General features: G+C 40.2%; 1 protein-coding gene across 7 annotated transcripts in view; it reads right to left on the minus strand.

Moving 5' to 3' along the window:
• The window catches only part of DYNC1I1 (dynein cytoplasmic 1 intermediate chain 1), a 195253-nt gene that overhangs the window by 56324 nt on the left and 119413 nt on the right, over window positions 1-19516 (minus strand). For all 7 annotated transcript variants that reach the window (XM_042801890.1, XM_042801892.1, XM_042801889.1 and 4 more), the window contains one exon: window positions 18769-18894. In XM_042801890.1, the coding sequence (XP_042657824.1) occupies window positions 18769-18894 (126 nt within the window). The remainder of the gene's footprint in view (window positions 1-18768; window positions 18895-19516) is intronic.

Consider the following 19516-nt stretch of genomic DNA (forward strand, 5'->3'; position numbering starts at 1 on the left):
ATAGGAACTGAAGAATAAGGACTGGACCTCTGATCACCTATGGCTGCCCTCCTGAGGAGTAAACAAATAAAGACAAAGGCCAGAAGTACACATACAGTTTACTCATAATCTTTTGCTCTTGCTCCTGCTCATCAAGAACAGCACTTAAAGGGGCTGAGCACTCCCAGTCCCTCTGAGGGCTGCCCTACCTTCTTCTGGCCAGGCAATCAGCAGGAGACCATCTCTCCATCCCTGCATTGCTACACAAACTTATATGTGGCCCCAGAATAGGTACAGATGATATGCCGCAACTGCAAAGTTGGATTAAAATCATCATCTAGAAACAAAACAGCAACCGAGTTACTAAATAAAGCCTTTTTTTCCTGCCAGGCCAAGGACTGAGAATCAGCATGGGAAGTAGCGGTATCCAATCTGAACATTGGTTTGTCCAGTTTAGTGCCCTATTACATCCTTTTTGCACCACAAAAGGTGTGAGATACCTTGAATGAGGCAATTTTAGGGGGACTTTGCCCTGGCTACTGAGATACCAGGATTTGTACACTGAAATAGAGACTATGTTCCTTCCAAGAGTCTTGCTTATTTTCAATATCAGCTATTATGAATCTGGATATTTCCGTGTTTCACATAAATGTCTAAGTATAATTAATAGTAATAAGCAAACAGCAGAAAGGATAGCAATAGAATTACAAATGTTTTTCCAAATTAAATTTGAAAAGGTACCTAAAACATGATTTATGTGTACAGAAACCTTCACCAAAGAGGTTAAGTTTTAATTCTAAAAGCTTTAAATGCCAAGACTTCTGTATTGCTCCCCTCCAACTCTCTTCCTATTCAAATATGAAATAACATCTGAAAGATTTTGTGCTAGATATTATTTGTGGTACCATACAAAATTCATCTTCTACTAAAAATAAAATAAAAGCAGTTGACATCCTTCACGTATTAAAAAAAAAAAAAAAACAAAAAAACCAAACAAACACTTCTTCAAACCAAATGTCAGAATCCTGTTTAATTAAAAAAAGGAAGTTTATACTTGGTTATGGTGTGTGTCGACATCTATCCCTTTGATTTACAAGAGTATGGACTGGAAAGAACAGATTGCTTTATTCAAGAGAAAGAAAGGAGGGAGGGGGGCTCAGTGTGACAGGAAAGAGTGTAGGCTGTATTAACTTCAGTGCTTGTTAAAACATGAAGGATTAATGGTAGAAAGGGAGGGAAGAATTGTGAATGTCTCCAGTTTAGGATCTTCAAAAAATGTTTGGGGATTCTAAGAATGTCTCACCCAACCACATGAAAGCTGCACAGAGAGACTCAGCCACACGACTGCTCTAAATCCAAAGCTGGTATTGCTCCACTTATACCATCAAACCAATGGAGCTGAAATGTAGCCACAAATTAAATTTATTTTTATTGAAAAAGTACTAAGTCCTTAAAAAGAAGGAAAAGAGTATGTCAGGAAACACAGCTCTTTCTTAGCTGAGTTTACAGGGTACGTAACTCTGACATTTAACCTCAGTGCTGACATCTGAGCATTGCAACACAATCAGAGCACTCTGCCCAAGTCTGCAGAAAGGCAACATCCAACCTCATGCCTTCATTTTAAGCAGGGCAGAAAGCTGAAGATTTCTACTTTCATCTCTGTAGCTTCAGGTTCAGCCCATGTAACTACAAGAATAAAATAATCAGAAGGAAGTCCACAAGCTGCCTTGCCAAAAGGGAATCTGTACTTTAGCCCTTCTGGAAAGTGCATTTGCTAATATTATTCATTTGATGGTGTTGTGATGACTCAGAAAAGTGGCAAAACTGCTTGATGGATTGCAAAAGCAGATAAACGTGGTACTTCCCAAATACGATACAGGGAGATCCTGCCTGCCTTTACCCATCACTGCAACAACCAATCAGTTTGGTAGCCCTGAACTACTACACATATGTGCAAGCCTAATACAGTTTTTGATGAATATCATACTTTGTTAGATTGACAATGAGAGAATTAAAGCCTGAAGGAATAAGGATCAATTACAGCACATCAAAATCAAGGTTTCTTTCCATCCAACTGCTTACATGATAAGTACCCAAATTTGTCTGTTTTCTCTGATTAGGTCCTGGCTGCTTATCAAGTTGCAGGGTCAAATCCTTAACATCCATGTGCCTGCATGTTGGAGAATCAAGCACTTTCTTGGTTTGTCTATTTTACTTGGGTCACGATGCTTTAACAGTTACACATGACCACTCTGAGTTGTTTTGATGAAATTATTCACAAGCCTGAAGTGACGGGTCTGCACCACCCTCGCAGACCTGGAGCCTTAGGGCCTGTGTCTGCGAGTGGAGCTCCGAGACCTTCTGCCATCCCCACGCATACCACAGGCTGGCCAGAATCTGGAGCAGATGGTGGTTGTCAGCTTGAGCATGGCACTCCAGCACTCCATTTGCACGCTGTGGAGCTCACTAGTGTCAGCACGGTATCAGCCACAGGCTCTTGGACAAGAGCGCAGGGCACGGGTAATGGTGTCACTGCCTGACACCGCCCATAACTATAGCTGCAAGTTTTCTGGGACAGAGACTGCTTTGTTACAATGGGTTTGTAATAAATTTCCTTCAAAGGCATCTCAGTCTGGTGAAGACCTCTGGAATTGTCCAAATAGTAACATTACATTAAAAATTTACTTAGTGCAGAAATGCCATTAAGTAAGAAGCAGTTCTTAAACCGAAGAGTGTTCAGTTGATTTCTGAAAATACAGGGCTGGTGGCAGAATATCAACTACCAGAAATCCATTAGAAAACAGTCATCATATGGGACATGACAAAACAGAAGTTGTCTGGTGTGTTTCTACTGACACTTTTGATTCTGTTAACTAGCGATTGCTGTTTTCATACCGAAAGAAATTCCAAGAGATTTTAGAAGTGAAAATCTTTGGTGAATTGTAGCCTGAATAATTTTCTAGTGATGAAATCTTCTTAGCATTCTGCACACATTTACATTTAGCCACTTTGACTTCTGTTTTAAAAAGCATCTCAAACATAAAAGGTAACTATCCACACACCAGCTGGCTGGTGAGGCAAAGGTGTTTGGATGCTGCAAAGTGTGCTGGCAAATCCCATTGCCTGCCTTTTCTTTTCATCTTTGGGCACCTAACCACATATGTAAATTAGCTCAAAATTATCAGAACATAAATTAGTGTCTTAACAGTTTTGGTCTGCCAGCAGCCAAAATTCAGATTCAACAACAATCAATTCCAACTGTATTTCATTGCTAATTCAGGTCAAGATGCTAGACTTCTATTTTCAGCTTGCACGCTGTTTGCTGTGGAGAATGTATACAGTTTTCCTTTCAACAGTAAGTAATATCAGGTTGCAACTGTCACACCCCTCCTCCCTCCCCCCTTTTATTTTTTTGTCAGAAAAGGGCTTATTGGACTGGACTTCTAATATTAAAGGGCTGTTTAACACAGATAGCTACCCCCAAAAAAGAGCCTCAACCAAACTATGACCTCCATCTTGCTCTAGTGTGACCACCCTCCCGTGGAACTGGTCATGCAATCTGCATGCTAGGTTAGTTGTGTTTGGGTTTTCTCTGGGCTCAGAAAGTCAGTAAGATCAGCTACAATGGATGGGCTGCAGTAATTCATGAAGGGACAATAATTAAAGAGAAACAAAAGATTTTGCATTCAACTTTTCAGCTCCACTGCAATGCTTAATTCTCCATTCCCTACAGACTCTAACAAAACATGCTTAAGAACACAGTCTTTGCAGAATTTTAGGGACAGTTTAACTAAGACACCAACAATTGCTGTAACAAATACCCCTAATGCTATGCACTGTCTTGAAAACTATACCCTATCCACAATCTGCTGTGTATATATTAAATCTACTGTAAGTATATGCTGGTAATATAATAAAGAATGAAACCTGATGCTTCCTTAATCCTTTTTCTTTAGCACTTATTTTGGTGAGCAGGGCAGAGACTGCAGCACTCAGTGACAGAAAGAGGCAGGGTATTTAGTATAGGACAAATTTTCAAAACCATCTCCATCTGCATAGCCTTAAAGCCTTGTATACATTTCCATGCATTCTTATCCATGCATGTGGATGGTAGGATAGAGATGATAAGATTAAAGTCCATAGTAAAAACAAGAGGAAGAGTTCACATTAGCCTGTTTTGGTCAATATATTCATCATCCTATCTCTTTGCAATCCTACAGGGTTTTTTTAATCCAATATAAAACACAGATATAGTCTTGGCAGCTCAGCCCCATGCTCATAAAGTGCCCCAGCCATTGGTCTAAGGACTTCAGCTTCTTCTCCATGCAGACTCTGCTTTCTGCTGGAACCACGACCTGGCCTCAGGAGCAAGGCACAAGAGTCCCTATCCAGGGTGGTTCCCATCTAGCACTATGCAAAAGCAAAAGAGATCCCCCATAGAGTGAGGTGTGAGCTAGGCTTGCCTGGTGTCTTGGTATCTGGAACTTTTCTCACAGAGCGAGCACAACAGATAATCACTTGATGGCAAGTTCTGGAAATATGAGAGTTGGGCTTTACAGAGCACACAGAGATAGCAAATTCCAGACTTGGAGAACAGGAATAGAAACACGAGTTGTTCTTGAGCTCTGGTGGTAGCTTGGTGGTTTCTGTAGCAGCAGTTCCCCAAACCACGCATTTGATCAATCAAACTACATGAAGCCACAGATGATTTAGAAGCCAGTACAGATGCTGCAAGAACAATTATCTACAACTCAGCCTGTGAAGTTAGGTGTAGTAGTCACAGCTGCTTATAAGGGAGTTGCAGATAAATCTCAAGTGTAGCACTCCGTCCAAACCCCCACAATAAATGCACGGGCCATGAGAATGCAGGCACAATCAGAAGATCTAACATATCAGACCAAGAACACTTTAAAGCCCCAGCTGAGGAAAGGCCTTACCTATATGGTTGAGTCCATCTTTTCTCAGAAGTCCATGAACTTATTGTAGTTAATTATTCTAAGTTCTCCATGACTTCAATGACTCAAAACCCTGCTCACAGCCAAGAAAATCAGTAAGTGCTTTCCTAAACAGGCAATTTATTGATTCAGGACTTCTGAGAGCCAGTGACCTCCTCTCAGGGAGGAAGGAAGGATGCCCTGACATTCAGCTGGTCCTGAGAAGACTCTGTAGTATTAGAGGCAATCACGGCCCAACTGACCTGCATAACCTCAGAGACAGGGAAGGGAAAAGGAATATGAAGTGTCAGAGACAAACTCACTGAACTGTCAAGGTTGGAAGGCACATCTAGAGATTGCCTAGTCCTTGCTCGGATCAGAATCAGTTGCAGCAGATTGCTCATGACTAGGTGCAGTTGGGTTTTGAGTATCTCCATGGATGGAGACCCTATGACCTCTCTGGGAAACCTGTGCCAGTGTCAGTCACCCTTGCAGTTAAGGAGTTTTTTTTCTTATGTTTAAATGCAATTTCCTGTATTTCAGTTTCTGCCCACTGCCTCTTGTCCTGTCACTGGGTGCCACTGAGAAGAGCCTGACTTTATCCTCTTTACTCCCCCATCAGATATTTATACACACTGCAAAATCCCCCTGAGCCTTCTCTTCTCCAGGCTGAGCAGTCCCAGCTCTCTCAGCCTCTCCTGGTATGACAGATGATCTGGTCCCTAAATCATCTTAGAGGCCCTTTGCTGGAGTCACTCCAGTATGTCCAAGTTTCTCTTGCACTTCAGACCCCGTAACTGAATGAATCGTTACTAACTGGACCCCTCTTTACATATCAAAGACCCTACAAGTCTTTGACTGGAGCTCCGCCTGATCCTGGAGACAGGTCATTTGGTTTTCTAGGTTAAGGCTATGGAGCAAAGGGGGACAACAGTATATCTTATTTTACTTGTTTCTAAGCAATTGACATTTTGTACTCCGTAGTCTGTGTCACTTGGGCAAACTTCTATCAGTTCACTATCAAAATAATTACAGTAATCTTTTCTTATCTTTTTGATTTAATTGTAGCTTATAGTGAAGACTGACAGGCTATTATATTTGCCCAAATCCATCACTTTCACTGATGTATCATTTATAAGTAGTGTCACTACATATTTGGAAATAACTGAAAATTAATTAAACATTGCACATAGATATGAGGATTGAGAGACTGAGAGGCTCATATAAACAGCTATCTAGTGGAAACACAGAAGATACCATAGGCAAGCCTGTATTTAAGAATGAGGACTGGAATATGAGTTGTCTTTGCGCTGTTCGTATCTTCTACAGTAAATTACTGTACAAATTCTGATATGAGTAGCTTGGCTTTGCACCCATAGAAAATTAAGGACCAGCTAAGGCCATGAAGGAATAGATAACTACTTGCCTTATAGACCCCATTTTGAATCCCTGTTTCTCCAAACAAGCATTAGTTTCCTGAAAATTCACACCCCACTTTCCTCACCTGCAAGATTCTGCTGTTTGGTTTCTCCTCTTTTTTTAACATGAGTGGTCTTGTAGAGGAGGAATGGATGAAATAAGTGTTTTTCCAGTCTCAGGGTCAAAGCCATAGTTACAATAAATCAGCATGGTTATGCCAGCTTACATTTGCTGACTCCTGGAGTGACAGAGGACCACATCTTGCTCAAAAACCAGCTTGCCTGGGTCATCCACTCTCACCAGTGATGGGACATTTTATAATTTACCACTATCCTGCCAGGAAGAATGGATTTACCCCGGACAACTCATGGCAACTTCATGAGGTTTGAACGGGCCCACCTCTCCAGCCTGTCAAGATCCCTCTGGATGGCATCCCTTCCCTCCAGCGTTTCAAACGCATCACACAGCTTGGTGTCATCAGCAAACTTGCTGAGGGTGCACTCAGTCCCACTGTCCATGTTGCCCACAAACAGCGCTGGTCCCAGTACTGACTCCTGAGGAACGCCACTCATCACTGCTCTCCACTTGGACATTGAGCCATTGACCACAACACTTTGAGTGTGACCATCTGGCCAATTCCTTATCCAAAGTGCTCCATCCATCAAATCTGTGTCTTTCCAATTTAGAGACAAGGATGTTGTGCAGGATAATGTCAAAAGCTTTGCACAAGTTCAGGTAGGTTCAGTTGCTCTTCCCTTCTCCATCAACACTGTAACCCTGTCATAGAAGGCCATCAAATTTGTCAGGCATGATTTGCCCTTAGTGAAGTAATGTTGGCTGTCACCAATCACTACCTCAGTTTCCGTGTGTCCTAGCATAATTTCCAGGAGGATCTGCTCCATGATCTTGCTGGGCACAGAGGTGAGACTGACTGGCCTGCAGTTCCCTGAGTCTTCCTTTTTTCCCTTTGTAAAAATAGGGGTTATGTTTCCCCTTTATCCAGTCAGCAGGAACTTCACCGAACTGCCACGACTTCTCAAATATAATGGATAGTGGCTTAGCCACTTGATCTGCCCGTTCCCTCAGGGCCCACAGATGCATCTCATCAGGTCCCATGGACTTGTGCACCTTCAGGTTCCTTAGATGGTCTCAAACCTGATCTTCTCCTACAGTGGGTGGTTCTTCATTCTCCCAGTCCCCGCCTTTGCCTGTGTGACTTGGGCGATGTGCGTGGAGCACTTGCCATTGAAGACTGAGGCAAAAAAGTCATTGAGTACCTCAGCCTTCTCCATGTCCTGGGTAACTAGGTTTCGCATTTTCTTCCAGAGAGGGCCCACATTTTCCCTAGTCTTCCTTCTGTCACTGATGTATGTATAGAAGCTTTTATTGTTGTTCTTGATATCCCTGGCCAGATTTAATTCTATCAGGGCTTTGGCCTCCCTAACCTGATCCCTGGCTGCTCAGACAGTTTCTCTGTATTCCTCCCAGGCTCTCTGTCCTTGCTTCCACCCTCTGTAGGCTTTTTTTTTTGTGTTTGAGTTTGTCCAGGAGCTCTTTGTTCATCCATGCAGGCCTCCTGGCATTTTTGCCTGACTTCCTCTTTGTTGGGAAGCATCACTCCTGAGCTTGGAGGAGGTGATCCTAGAATATTAACCAGCTTTCAGGGGCCCCTCTTCCCTTCAGGGCTTTATTCCATGCTACTCTGCCAAGCACATCCCTGAAGAGGCCAAATCCTGCTCTCCTAAAGTCCAGGGTAGCAAGTTTACTGTGCTCCCTCCTTGCTGTCCTAAGGATTTTGAATGCCACCATTTCATGGTCACTGCAGCCAAGGCTGACCTTGAGCTTCACATTCCCCACCAGCCCCTCCTTGTTGGTGAGAACAAGGTCCAGCATAGCAGCGCTCCTCATTGGCTCCTCTATCGCTTAGAGAAGGAAGTCATCATCATCGCATTCCAGGAACCTCCTGGATTGCTTATGCCCTGCTGTGTTGTCCCTCTAACAGATATTGGGGTGGTTGAATTCCCTCATGAAGACCAGGGCTTGTGAACGTATCTATAGAGGACCTCATCCGCTTAGTCTTCATGTTCGGGTGGCCTGTACCAGACCCCCACTATAATGTCGCCTGCCCCTGTCCTCCCTTTAACCCAGACATACAAGCTCTCGGTTGGCTCCTCATCCATCCCCAGGCAGAGCTCCATGCACTCCAGCTGCAAATTGCCATAGATGGCGACATCCCCTCCTCGTCTCCCCTGTCTGTCCTTCCCAAAGAGCCTGTATCCTTCCACTCCAACATTCCTGTCACAGGAGCCATCCTACCACGTCTCCATGATGCCAATAAGATCATCTCATGATAAAAAAATGTACTTTAGCTTTTCTTCTCTGATACTTTTCATGATAAATACAATCTTGTTTTAATAAAATGTCACTATATACATCTGCTTTGTGAAAGTTAAATCTGTGGTATTTGTCATCATTTGTATTCTGTTATTATGGTTATATAATGGATTGTGAAATTTTCACAGAACACAATAAATTACTTCATATGGGCATTTATTACTAACAAAGGCTCACTTTTTATAATCATTATTATAGTGACAGCAAATATGATACCATTATGCAGAGTAGTTCTTGTACAATAAGAATTACTGGGCAGTCTCTGAGGGGGCTGATAGGGATTCCCCTTTTTGCCACTTTCCAGAAGACTCTGCACCATGGTAAACATCTTCCAAGGATAATATCAGTATCTCAGCCAGTCGGCATGTGCTTTCTTTCTCTTTGTGGGAAGCAGGGAGCCTTAATCATCATTAAATCAATGTTGCCCATATACAAAAGTTCTTTTCAGTGAGGTACTCGTCAGTCATCCAGCCGTGGGGGCAGAGGGCGGAAAACTGTTGATTTTAGACCTAAGGCAGAGGACAGTTGTATCCCAGGACTGTAACCAAGGATGGATTCCTTGGTTTCTGGGGCCTTTTACAGCACTTTAGAAGAGTAACTGTTTTATATTTTGTGCCAGGTAACACAGAAAGAGGCTTCACTCCTCACATAGAGCTCCCACAGAGACAAAAATCATGAGGTGAAATAATTTTCTTGAATTTGGACCAAATGTACTCTCCAATGCAAGTAGCTTGCACTGAGAATAGTTACATAACCCAAACAGAAAAGTCATGCCTATGGCTGTTTATCCATCATTTGCAGTGCAGCTAGGGAATTGCATGGTATTTTATACCCTTTATGGAAAAAAAATTCTGTGGAAGAATCCCAGTGACTTATTGATTTCACTTCTGATCCCGCATTTCTTGTTCACCCAAAACTGTTTTAACACTGGGAGTTTCAGATATACAAGACAAACTTTAAAATGTGATGTTCACATCAACAAAGAAAAGTTATGTTCTTTTTTCCCTTCCTTCCTCCCATTTTCTTAAAATATTTTACACTAGGTCATGTTGAAATGTAACCAAATCAACAATACTAACCTATAAAACACCCTCAGGAACAATTGTAGGATTTGGTGATTTTTTTTCCTCACTGATTTTGGGGTAGTGTGACAAATTTGCATTTTTTATCAACACAGTTTTTCAAAATTCTGAGTTGAATGAATAATGTCATGCGTTTATAAGTATCAATAATCTAAGCCATCTGCAAAGGAATGGTTTTGCAAAGGCATCTCTTTCAGGACACTGTGGATTTTGTCACTGCTTGAGGTTTTGGCAAACCATCAATATCACTATAATTTTCTCTTATGAAATATAGTTTTTGATTGAGATCTTTTTTTTTTTTTTTCCTTAGCCAGCTAAAGTTTAAAAATACTGCATGTCTAACTCTGCAAATTCAAAGCTTAGGTTTTCTCCAAATTGCATTATTTGCATATTGCATATTAGATGCTAGTAATTCAGAAAGATACAACACAAGTTATCAGTGAAACAAACTTTTTTAAAAAAAGTATGCCTGCCAAATTGAGTGGCCAACATATTCTTCGTATTTGGTCTGAAAGGAAGAATACATGAACTTTCAGAAGAGAAACAGCATCTTTAAGTACAGATTCATTACAAATCACTATTTTAACATCTACAAAAAGCACAGTGCTATTGCTAGTAGTGACAGCATATCATTTAAGCGTATGACACTCTAGCCCCTCCAAAAAAGGCTTAGCAGCAGGAACTACCTAAAATTTTCTATCTGACACAAGCAAATTTATCACTTCCTAATTCTTTTATTCATAATTGAAATCTCAGTTTCAAATGGGGAAGATGATTTATGTTAAGCACTGCTCTAAGCAAAGGAGCATTCTGTTGCTAGCATACTTTGTATGTATAAACATAGTACTCAAGTAATTCAGCATGTTAATTACTAATAGGGAAACTGCACCTACCTTTTGTGCTAGCAGTCATTTCACAGACTGATGGGATATAGCATACAATTATGCTGTTATAATGTACACATTGGCTTTGATTGGTGTGTTACTCCTCAGGGTTTTGCCCAAGATAGCAATAGATCCAAGTCAACATGGACAAAGCAGCTTTGCTAAGGGTTAGGAAAGACACAGGTAAACCCAAGGGAAGGCATACAACTCTATGAATCCAGTTTACATGCCTTTAGTCTAAATAATGATCCTTAGTTTCATTCCAACCTTGCCCGGAAGAAGGTTTTCTTCTCCCACTCTTGCTAAGAAAAATATAGTGATTTTATTTTGTGTGGAAGAAAAATCAGTTTTAAGAGATTTTTGGACTGAAAGGCTTTGTGGAAAACATGTCATACTTTTTCTTGAGCTGCAGATGCTACCAGATGCCATATTAACAGCTGTGGCATTTCAGCAATAAAGCAGGAATTGGGGCATTTCATACTGGTGATCTCAGGACTGAATAAGACATTATAGCACCCAAGACAGAATATACATTTTCACATTTTCAGTGACTTTTCTGTCCTCCCCCACTGATGCCTCTGAGTTCAGTAGTATCAGGGAAACAGGTGACTCTGCCTCTTGTATGTTTGGTCCTCTTTGGCCCCCTCTACAAATCTGCTGCACGCAGGTCTCTCCTTTCACCTAAGACACCAAAAAGCATTTTCCAAATACTACATTCAGCCTTCAATGTGTGGGTGTAACTTCTACTGACTCAGACACAATCACCCCACAAGTATTGGAGCACTAATCTTAGGACAAATTATAGTCATTTTTAATCACCAAAGGTTAGAAGTGGTGTAGACTCTAATACGAGGAGCAAAAAAAGACAGTTGGTATCAGTTGAGAACAGGAGGAAGATCCTAAAACAAAAGCCTAAGAGACAAGACATGGGCTCTTGTTTACTGAAATCCTCACAGCACAAACTGTGCTCTGTGTTTCTGTGTTCCAGCCTGGACAAACACAACAGGACAGAGGAAAAAAGTTTTAAAGTAAGAGCAGAATGAATATGTCTTTCTATCACAAGCCATAGCCAAAACTATTCTTGTCCCCCAGTAGCACAGTTAGAAAATCTCTCAAATTTTAATCCAAAATGATGTGCCTATACATCTGCAAGAATTATTACAGTGTGAAAATGACCATGTAGTTACCAATGTGATAGCAACAAAGTGACCTGGGGAACAGACACTGAAGAGCTCTATGCAGCTCCACAAACATCATCCTACCAACAATGCATAGCAGGAAATGAAACAGAAATAAAAACAAAACATCTATATCTGTGAAGAAGCCCTACCTGATTCATTTTAAAACATTTTGGTATGTGTTACAGAAATTCTGCAACAAATTTGGGTCCCTGGCTACTGGAGCATTCCCAATATGGGAGCTACCCCAGTATCTTCAAGGGCAGACTTACAGAGGTCCACTTACCAAACTGCTACAAAACCAGGCAGAATCTGATTCACATCCAGGATCACAGGATCACAAGACAATTCAGGTTGGAAATGACCTCAGGAGATCTCTAGTCTAACCTCATGTTCAAAGCAGGGCCAACTGTGAGATTAGAAGAGGTTGTTCAGGGCTTCATCCAGCCTGTCTTGAAGAGACAACGATGGAGGCTGCATGACCTGTCTGGACAGCCTGCTTCGATGCTTGACTGTCCTCATAGGGAAAAGCCTTTTTCTTCCATGCACTCTGAACCTCTCCTCTTCCACTGTCTCTCATTCTCCAATCGTGCACCCAGTTTCAGTGGTTATTCATCAAACTCACTCCTCTGTAGACCAGTAGACCAGTGTTATTTTAACAACTGGACACTTTTTAATGAAAAAGCCTTTTCAAAGGCAGGGGTTTTTTTTTGGTTGTTGGTGGTTTTTTGTTTTTTTTTGTTTTTTTTTTTTTTTGTTGTTGTTGTTGTTTTGTTTTGTTTTGTTTTGTTTTGTTTTAAATTTACAGTCAGCTCAGAGCCACATGTCTTCTCTGAGATTTGCAGCACTTTAAAAATCGACCACCGATGCCCACAGTTCCTCTCACTAGCAACTGAGGAACTAGACAAGTCAGCTCTGGGACTGGACATGCTGCTGGTTCTTCAGGTTGATTTTACTTGGGAAATTCTGGGAAGCTTGGAGGGAGTTTAGGGTCTGTAATTTCTTTTATGGTTCTGAAGAGCTGAATCCTTACTCAAAATTTACATATCAGCAGCAAAGTGAGGAAGCCTTTGTGGAAAAGCACCAACATAATTATCAGAGAAAATTTGCTTAATTTTTTAAGTATTCCAAGCATACTTCATTGACAAATAAACTTATTGTAATACTTTTTTTCTTTTAAAGTACAGGAGAGACTGAGCTCTGGTCTGGCTTCCACAGAGAAGGAAACTCAAGGATAGGAGAAAAAGGAGGATATTAGTCATTCATTCTGTTACTTCAGCCCACTCCACACACTAGTCTCATGGATTTGGGTGCTCAGCACCTTTAGAAGGCAGGCTGCTGGAACAAAAAGCACATCTGAAGGAATTTATGTTGATTTTGAAAGAGCAGACAACAACAAAGGAACCAAATCAGGAAAAAAAAAAAGGGCAACTCCAGCCAATATCAGCCACTAAATATAGCCCTTCACTTACCTCAGTGCATCTAATTCTAAGATATGCATTTCTGACTCCATCCATTCAGTTGAAAAGGGAAAGACCACACCAGGATAAGCAATGAAGAGTGGTCAAACACATAACTTAATGACAGTGTATAGAAGCCACTACAAAAAAGCTAGGGGAGAATGAAACATTTTGTGGTGTGGCTGAGTGGCTGATTTCTGTACCCAATCCACCAATATTTTCCAAGCATAGACAGCTTTTCTTGAAATTAAAATAGAAAACACAAGTCCCATATACCACAAAAAACTGACAGTTTAGTAAAGAGATGGAATCAACCAAGTAAATCTGACTGCATGGCGTTTTAGGAAAAGGACAGAAATAGCTGCAGCTATTAAAAGTGATATACTGCTGAAATCTTTTTGTGATTATGCTAAAAGTCAATGTGACTCCTTGAAAGAACTCTTAAATGGTTACTGCTTCCTCAAATAAAAGCTACTTCACATGTGCTACTTCCTTAAAAATATGCTGAATGGAGTTACTTCTAAGTGTCAGATTTGTACTTCTGACTGCCCTTTTGAGACATTTGGAAAAGACATAGCTGAGAAAGAGGAAATTAATAGATCAGGAAATAATCTGTAATAAATCAAAATGCAGTCAATGTAGTAATTTTTTTTTGTTGCTGCTATCATTAGACTGGGTGTAGAAAAGCAGAATTCATCAAACTTTCCAAACAAAATGCAGAGTACTCCAAATCAGAAAGTAACATTCAATTTGGTTTATTTGCATGAAACTAATACCTTTAGCTGTCTTCACCCACCCCTCCTCTCTTGAAGTGATGGATGTTTGAAACTGAGGTCCAGATACCTCAACCGACTTTAATAACCCTTCTTTAGTTCCAAAAGAAAGGAAATGGTTAGCAATATCCTGAAGTCCACTAGACCCACTGATTATTTCTTTTCCTTGTATCTTCCATCTCTGTAGATCAGCTCTAATCCAAAAGCTATGAGATCTAGTATAAGAGCAGTGCTGTACCCATGCTAACAGGCCCTGCTGAAAGGAAGGGTGTAATAGCTCAGACTTTAAGTAGCCACTTTACGGCAAAGACAATCTGAGTTCTCATTTGCCTCACTCAACCAGACACGTTGGTTTCAGATACTTGTTCAGGTCACTTTGGCTTAGAAAGCTTAGATCAGTCTACCAGGAAACAGAAGTAACATCATGGGCAGAGATGACCAGTTGTACATAAACAATAGGCATTGCATTACAAATATTCCTCATAATTAATGGGTAATGCAGATTTTTATTTGTTTGATCACTGAAAAAGCTCATTACGGACATATAAGTGCTTTCTAAGAAAGAGAGTAAGACTGAGAAATATCATTGACACTATCAATCAACAGTACAGGAATGTTTACATACAAGGCCAGCCCCATGCATTGCATAAATCAATATAGGATTGAGCTCATGTTGATTCATATCATCAATAACCATGCCATATTATTTTCATTTTTGTCACCCCCACCTAAACACAGACCAACAGTAGCTGAGAGAAGCAGTGTGAACCACCGCTTAAAATTCTCCCACCAAAGCGAGGGAGAGTCAATGTTATTTCCATGTCTTTGCTGGAATTCATTCCCTCTCTGGTTACTGCCAAACCAACCCAATCAGGGATGACTCATCCGCAGGGCCTCATAAAGTACTACTGAAAGGCTTGGGTTTTGCCTTTGGAATGCACTGGATTACACTAAGGGTTTGTGATGCTCCAGCATGGGGGAAGAGGACATCCCTGACTCTTCCCTACAAGGACATTCCCATTCTGCACTCTGCAGTATTAACTGCATGCTCAATTTATTCCTCATTACCTCAGGAAAGCATTGAGCATTCATTCCTTTGGCAAATGATATCACCCTTCCACTTTGATTTTGCTTCTGAGACAACATTTTTTTGCTTGCATGGGAAAACAAATGAACAAATTGCCCAATCCCTCACTCTTCCTTGTTTTCCCATTTCTAACCTTGTGGTGAAGAGATGTATGATGAGCTATAGAGGAAAAAATCTGTGGGAGTCCCAGCTAAAATATTGTCAGCACATCACTGGATAAAGTAGAAATACAAAAACCTGAAGGGCAAAAATAAAACAAGTAAAAGAGAAGAAATATTCCACAGGAGGAGAGAGTAGAAGCCAGTAGGACTGTTTTGTTTAGGAAGGATTTGATAGATCACATAGCAGTTCACATGAATTAATGAATAAACAAGTCCACTGGGGTGACAGTAATTCTTCCCTTAATGAGTATTAACTAAAATTGAATCCAGTATTTGTAGCACAACATATCGTAGAGCTATGAAATTTACTACCACCTACACTGTATTAATGAGCCAACAACCTAATATGACTTTAAATTGGGCACGAATTTTATAACAGTAAGATCATTAGTGACAGCAGCTGAGATAAACATTTATATAATATATCAACGCTCACATTTGAGGACTGAAATCAAATGTTTTGATGATTTGAGATAGGAAAAAAAATCATAGCTGGTAGATTTTTGCATTGATGTCTGCAAGCAATGGCTGAAAGACAACTTTAGTTGAAGCCCCTGGGCTCTGGCTACTTTCATCAAAGGCACTAGGAAAGCCTGTTGTTCTGACTATGACAATTTCAATGGTCCTGTGTAAGTTTACAGAAAGTCATAGAAAGAGATAAACAAAATTAAGAAATTCTTTAGTAATCACCTTACTTAAATCTGTAAAATATACCAGGAAAGACAAAACAACTTCATGGTTTCGAGATTCAAGAATATACCAAATGTGCACAAGAGGTGTCTGAAGTTCAGCCAGCTCTTTAGCTGTCCAGAGATGTTTCACATATCTGTTTCTATTGATGTTATCAGAACTCCTGAGGTGGAATTTCTCAGAAGTTCCTCAGAAAGTGCTTCATAAACCTATTTATTGGTTTGGCTTCTCAGAAGTGGCTTGCATGAGTACCTCGACAGTCACATCTGAAATGAGTTTCTACTTGCTTGTATCTTGCTCTGTGAGCCCAAAAATTGAAATGCAAAAGATATATTAGTCATCACCATATAGTATTTATTAAGAACACATTTTTATAAAAAGTCTTTGGAAAGGAAAATAGAGGTCTGTTGGGACCATACACCCAAAGTAATGTGGTTGTCATATCTGGGCAACCTAGCTGTAATGATAAGGTGTGTATTCATCTCTAGCTGCTGGGCTGGACTGTTATAAGGTCATGTACTGTGGAAGGAAAATTGGGCCTGCTCACAGAAGACCTAGAGAAATGACTGAATCAGGACTGAATAAGGGCAAGTTTCTCTTACAAAATGGTAATAAAAATGATATGGGACTGACTAATAATACAGTTGACTTCCACTAACTAACAGAATATCATGACGATCTACAGAACTGAATTCCAGACTCTGAGCTAAGATAATTTGTTTCTTCTTATTTTCCATCTGAGTCAGTTAGAACAAAACCTGTGTTCAGGAGACCAAGTCTCATGCTTTTCGCTTCCTCATTTAATCTCATGTGGGTATCCCCACCTGATCTGAGATGCGGAAGTTATTCCACATGTCAGAAGTCCCATAATGGTGGTTCAAACATGGTTCCAACTCATAACGGACATATAATGCAAATTATCTGTGGACAATTTTACCAAGAAGATAAATATTTCTCCTGGACAGAACTAATTTCATTTAATTGAAAGATGATGAATCCAGGATGCATGTGAAAGCACAGTGCTGTATGTGTCTCTCAATTCACAGGTTTTAAGGTTCCAGTTCTAAAAGGGGAACATTCACTTTAATAGGAGAATTAGACAGAACCTCAGCCATGCCAAATCTCTGGCCACCAGTTTGTCCTTTGTGTGTTTTTCTAATGGAGAGTATAGACTGCCTCAGTGCTTTCCATTTAATGAGTCATACCTCCCCTGTTTAAGTGTACCTACTTTTAAAACTAGATAGAATTTTTAATTAATGGAGCACATTATGTCTGTAGTCAATCTCCCCTCTGTATACTCAAGAAGGGTTACCCTGAATCTGGTATTATCTTGCAAAATCAATCTAGTTTAAGGATTATTCTTCCTGAAAATGCAATGGGCAATCTCTTCTCTTGAATATTTTGTTTAAAACATTAAGCTGCATGTACATCCTAGAAGAATCTGAACATGGGATCTGAGCTAAGATCTTAAGCAGTCTGAAACAACACATCAGTCTGCTGAATATGATATCGAGAAAAATACAAGTTCTCATTTCAAAGTTAATACACACACACACACACACATATATATGTATATAGATCTGTATGGCATATTTGCTGTGCAGGCCTAGACTCCTTGTGAAGTTGTTTTTCAGTATAGCAAATTAGAAAAACATGCCCAGAATTAAAGGTTACTTAATCGGGTTGAAGCAGTAACTTCAATTCCAGAAACTCCCTCCCACTATGTTACATCTGATAATGTACCCAAGTCCAAACATAAACTTAGTTCAAAAAGATGTTTGGTCCTTGAATGTAAAATGACACTTAGCTTACACAATTAGCCAGGTAATACATATCCTTCTAAGAGAAGCAATTTTTACCGCAGAATAATCTGCATTTTACTAATCTCTGATTGTTAAGTTTTACTTGCTGAAACTTTTCCATATGGCTTTTTGAATACCACTGTCCTGTATTTAATTACCACAGAAGGATATTAATGAAGAGGTTGGAAATTTGGCCCAAGCTCTGTTCCACAGTTCGGACAGTTTGATGGAGATACAGCTAATGAGCAGAACATTTCTGTCAATACGAGGCTGTGCCATTTCACACACAAAAGCAGTGGCAAAAGAGGAGTAAACAAACCTATAGAAATAAAACACCCAACTATTTTAAAATTGTCCATACATTTCTAAAATAGTACGGTCATAAAGTAGCACTGAGTGAAGTGAAACACTGGTTTGCTAACCTGAAGGACAGTCAAACAGGAATTGGTGGAGTAGTCCTTGTAACGGAGACCGGTTTTGTCAAGCTGTGAGAAAGACGCGTGCCCAGAAATGCAAAGTGCACTTCCCAATTTTCAAGGCAAAACACAATACCAAGCAGAACCAAGGCAAGGGTAGGCAGCTTGGAGTGCAGAGGATGCGAGGAAGCTAACGTGGGTGGGAAAACATATGTTGCTGCCTGGATGAGGAAGTGGTACACCACAGTTACTTCATAAGTGCAAGGGCTTTATAAACTAAATCTCCTGGGGACTGTTTTAAATAGACAAAGAATGACACGCAGCCCTGACAGGCTTTCAGTATTGTTTCAGAAGGCTGGTTGCCTTCTAAAAACACTGGACTGCTGCTTGTACTTCTTCCAAAAATGCCTATTTTTAACCTCAGCCTCTTCATATAAACAGTGGGCAGATGCACCATGTAGTAAACTCTGTTTTGTCTAGCATGAAATTAATGGCTTCCTCAGTCTTACCTGACAATGGAAAACATATTCTGGTGTGGTTTTCTTGAACTTCATGTTCCATACCAAGGCTACCCCATCAGGCTCATGTGGAGCATCTTCATTATTGTTATAAGATGCAACCATCAACTCAGGGTACTAGAAAGAAAAAGCAAGAGCAAATGAAATAAGATGGATGATAACCTATGAAAAATCACATGAGACAGAAATAATCTCACACTAACTGTGCAATATCTGGTTTTAATTATAATACACACTAGTCCAATCATAGTATTCAGCTTTGTTTTGGTTTTATAGTCTACTCGTCCCTGACATCCTTAAAGCCCTGCTCTTTGCCCTCTATCAGTTACTCTCAAATACCACAAAAGCAATGTTATTTTCTGCAACTAATGCTCAGAAAAGACAACTAGTAGGATATTCATCAAGGGAATACAGAACAAGGAAGAGGAAAATTCGGAAAGCTTGAGTAATTCTAACGTATTTGCTTAACCATTTCTTCAGGGACAAACCATTGTCTTAATTGATTTTGGTAATAAAAACACTATGACCATAGCATTGACTCGGTTTTATTCTGAAATTCACAGTTTTTTCAACATCCCTGAAAACTATTCTTTCTTATTTTGTTATGCACTCTTCCTATTCACTTATGAGCAGAATCAACTTGAAAACTGTTCTTGATGATTCAAATAGCAAACAAAACATTTTCTTCATAGAAGCTCAATTTTGCAAGATGCTGAGGTCATCTTGTAAAGCACAGGGT

Source organism: Tyto alba, unplaced genomic scaffold, assembly GCF_018691265.1.
Source record: "Tyto alba isolate M040663 unplaced genomic scaffold, T.alba_DEE_v4.0 Super-Scaffold_38, whole genome shotgun sequence".
NCBI classification, from domain to species: domain Eukaryota; kingdom Metazoa; phylum Chordata; class Aves; order Strigiformes; family Tytonidae; genus Tyto; species Tyto alba.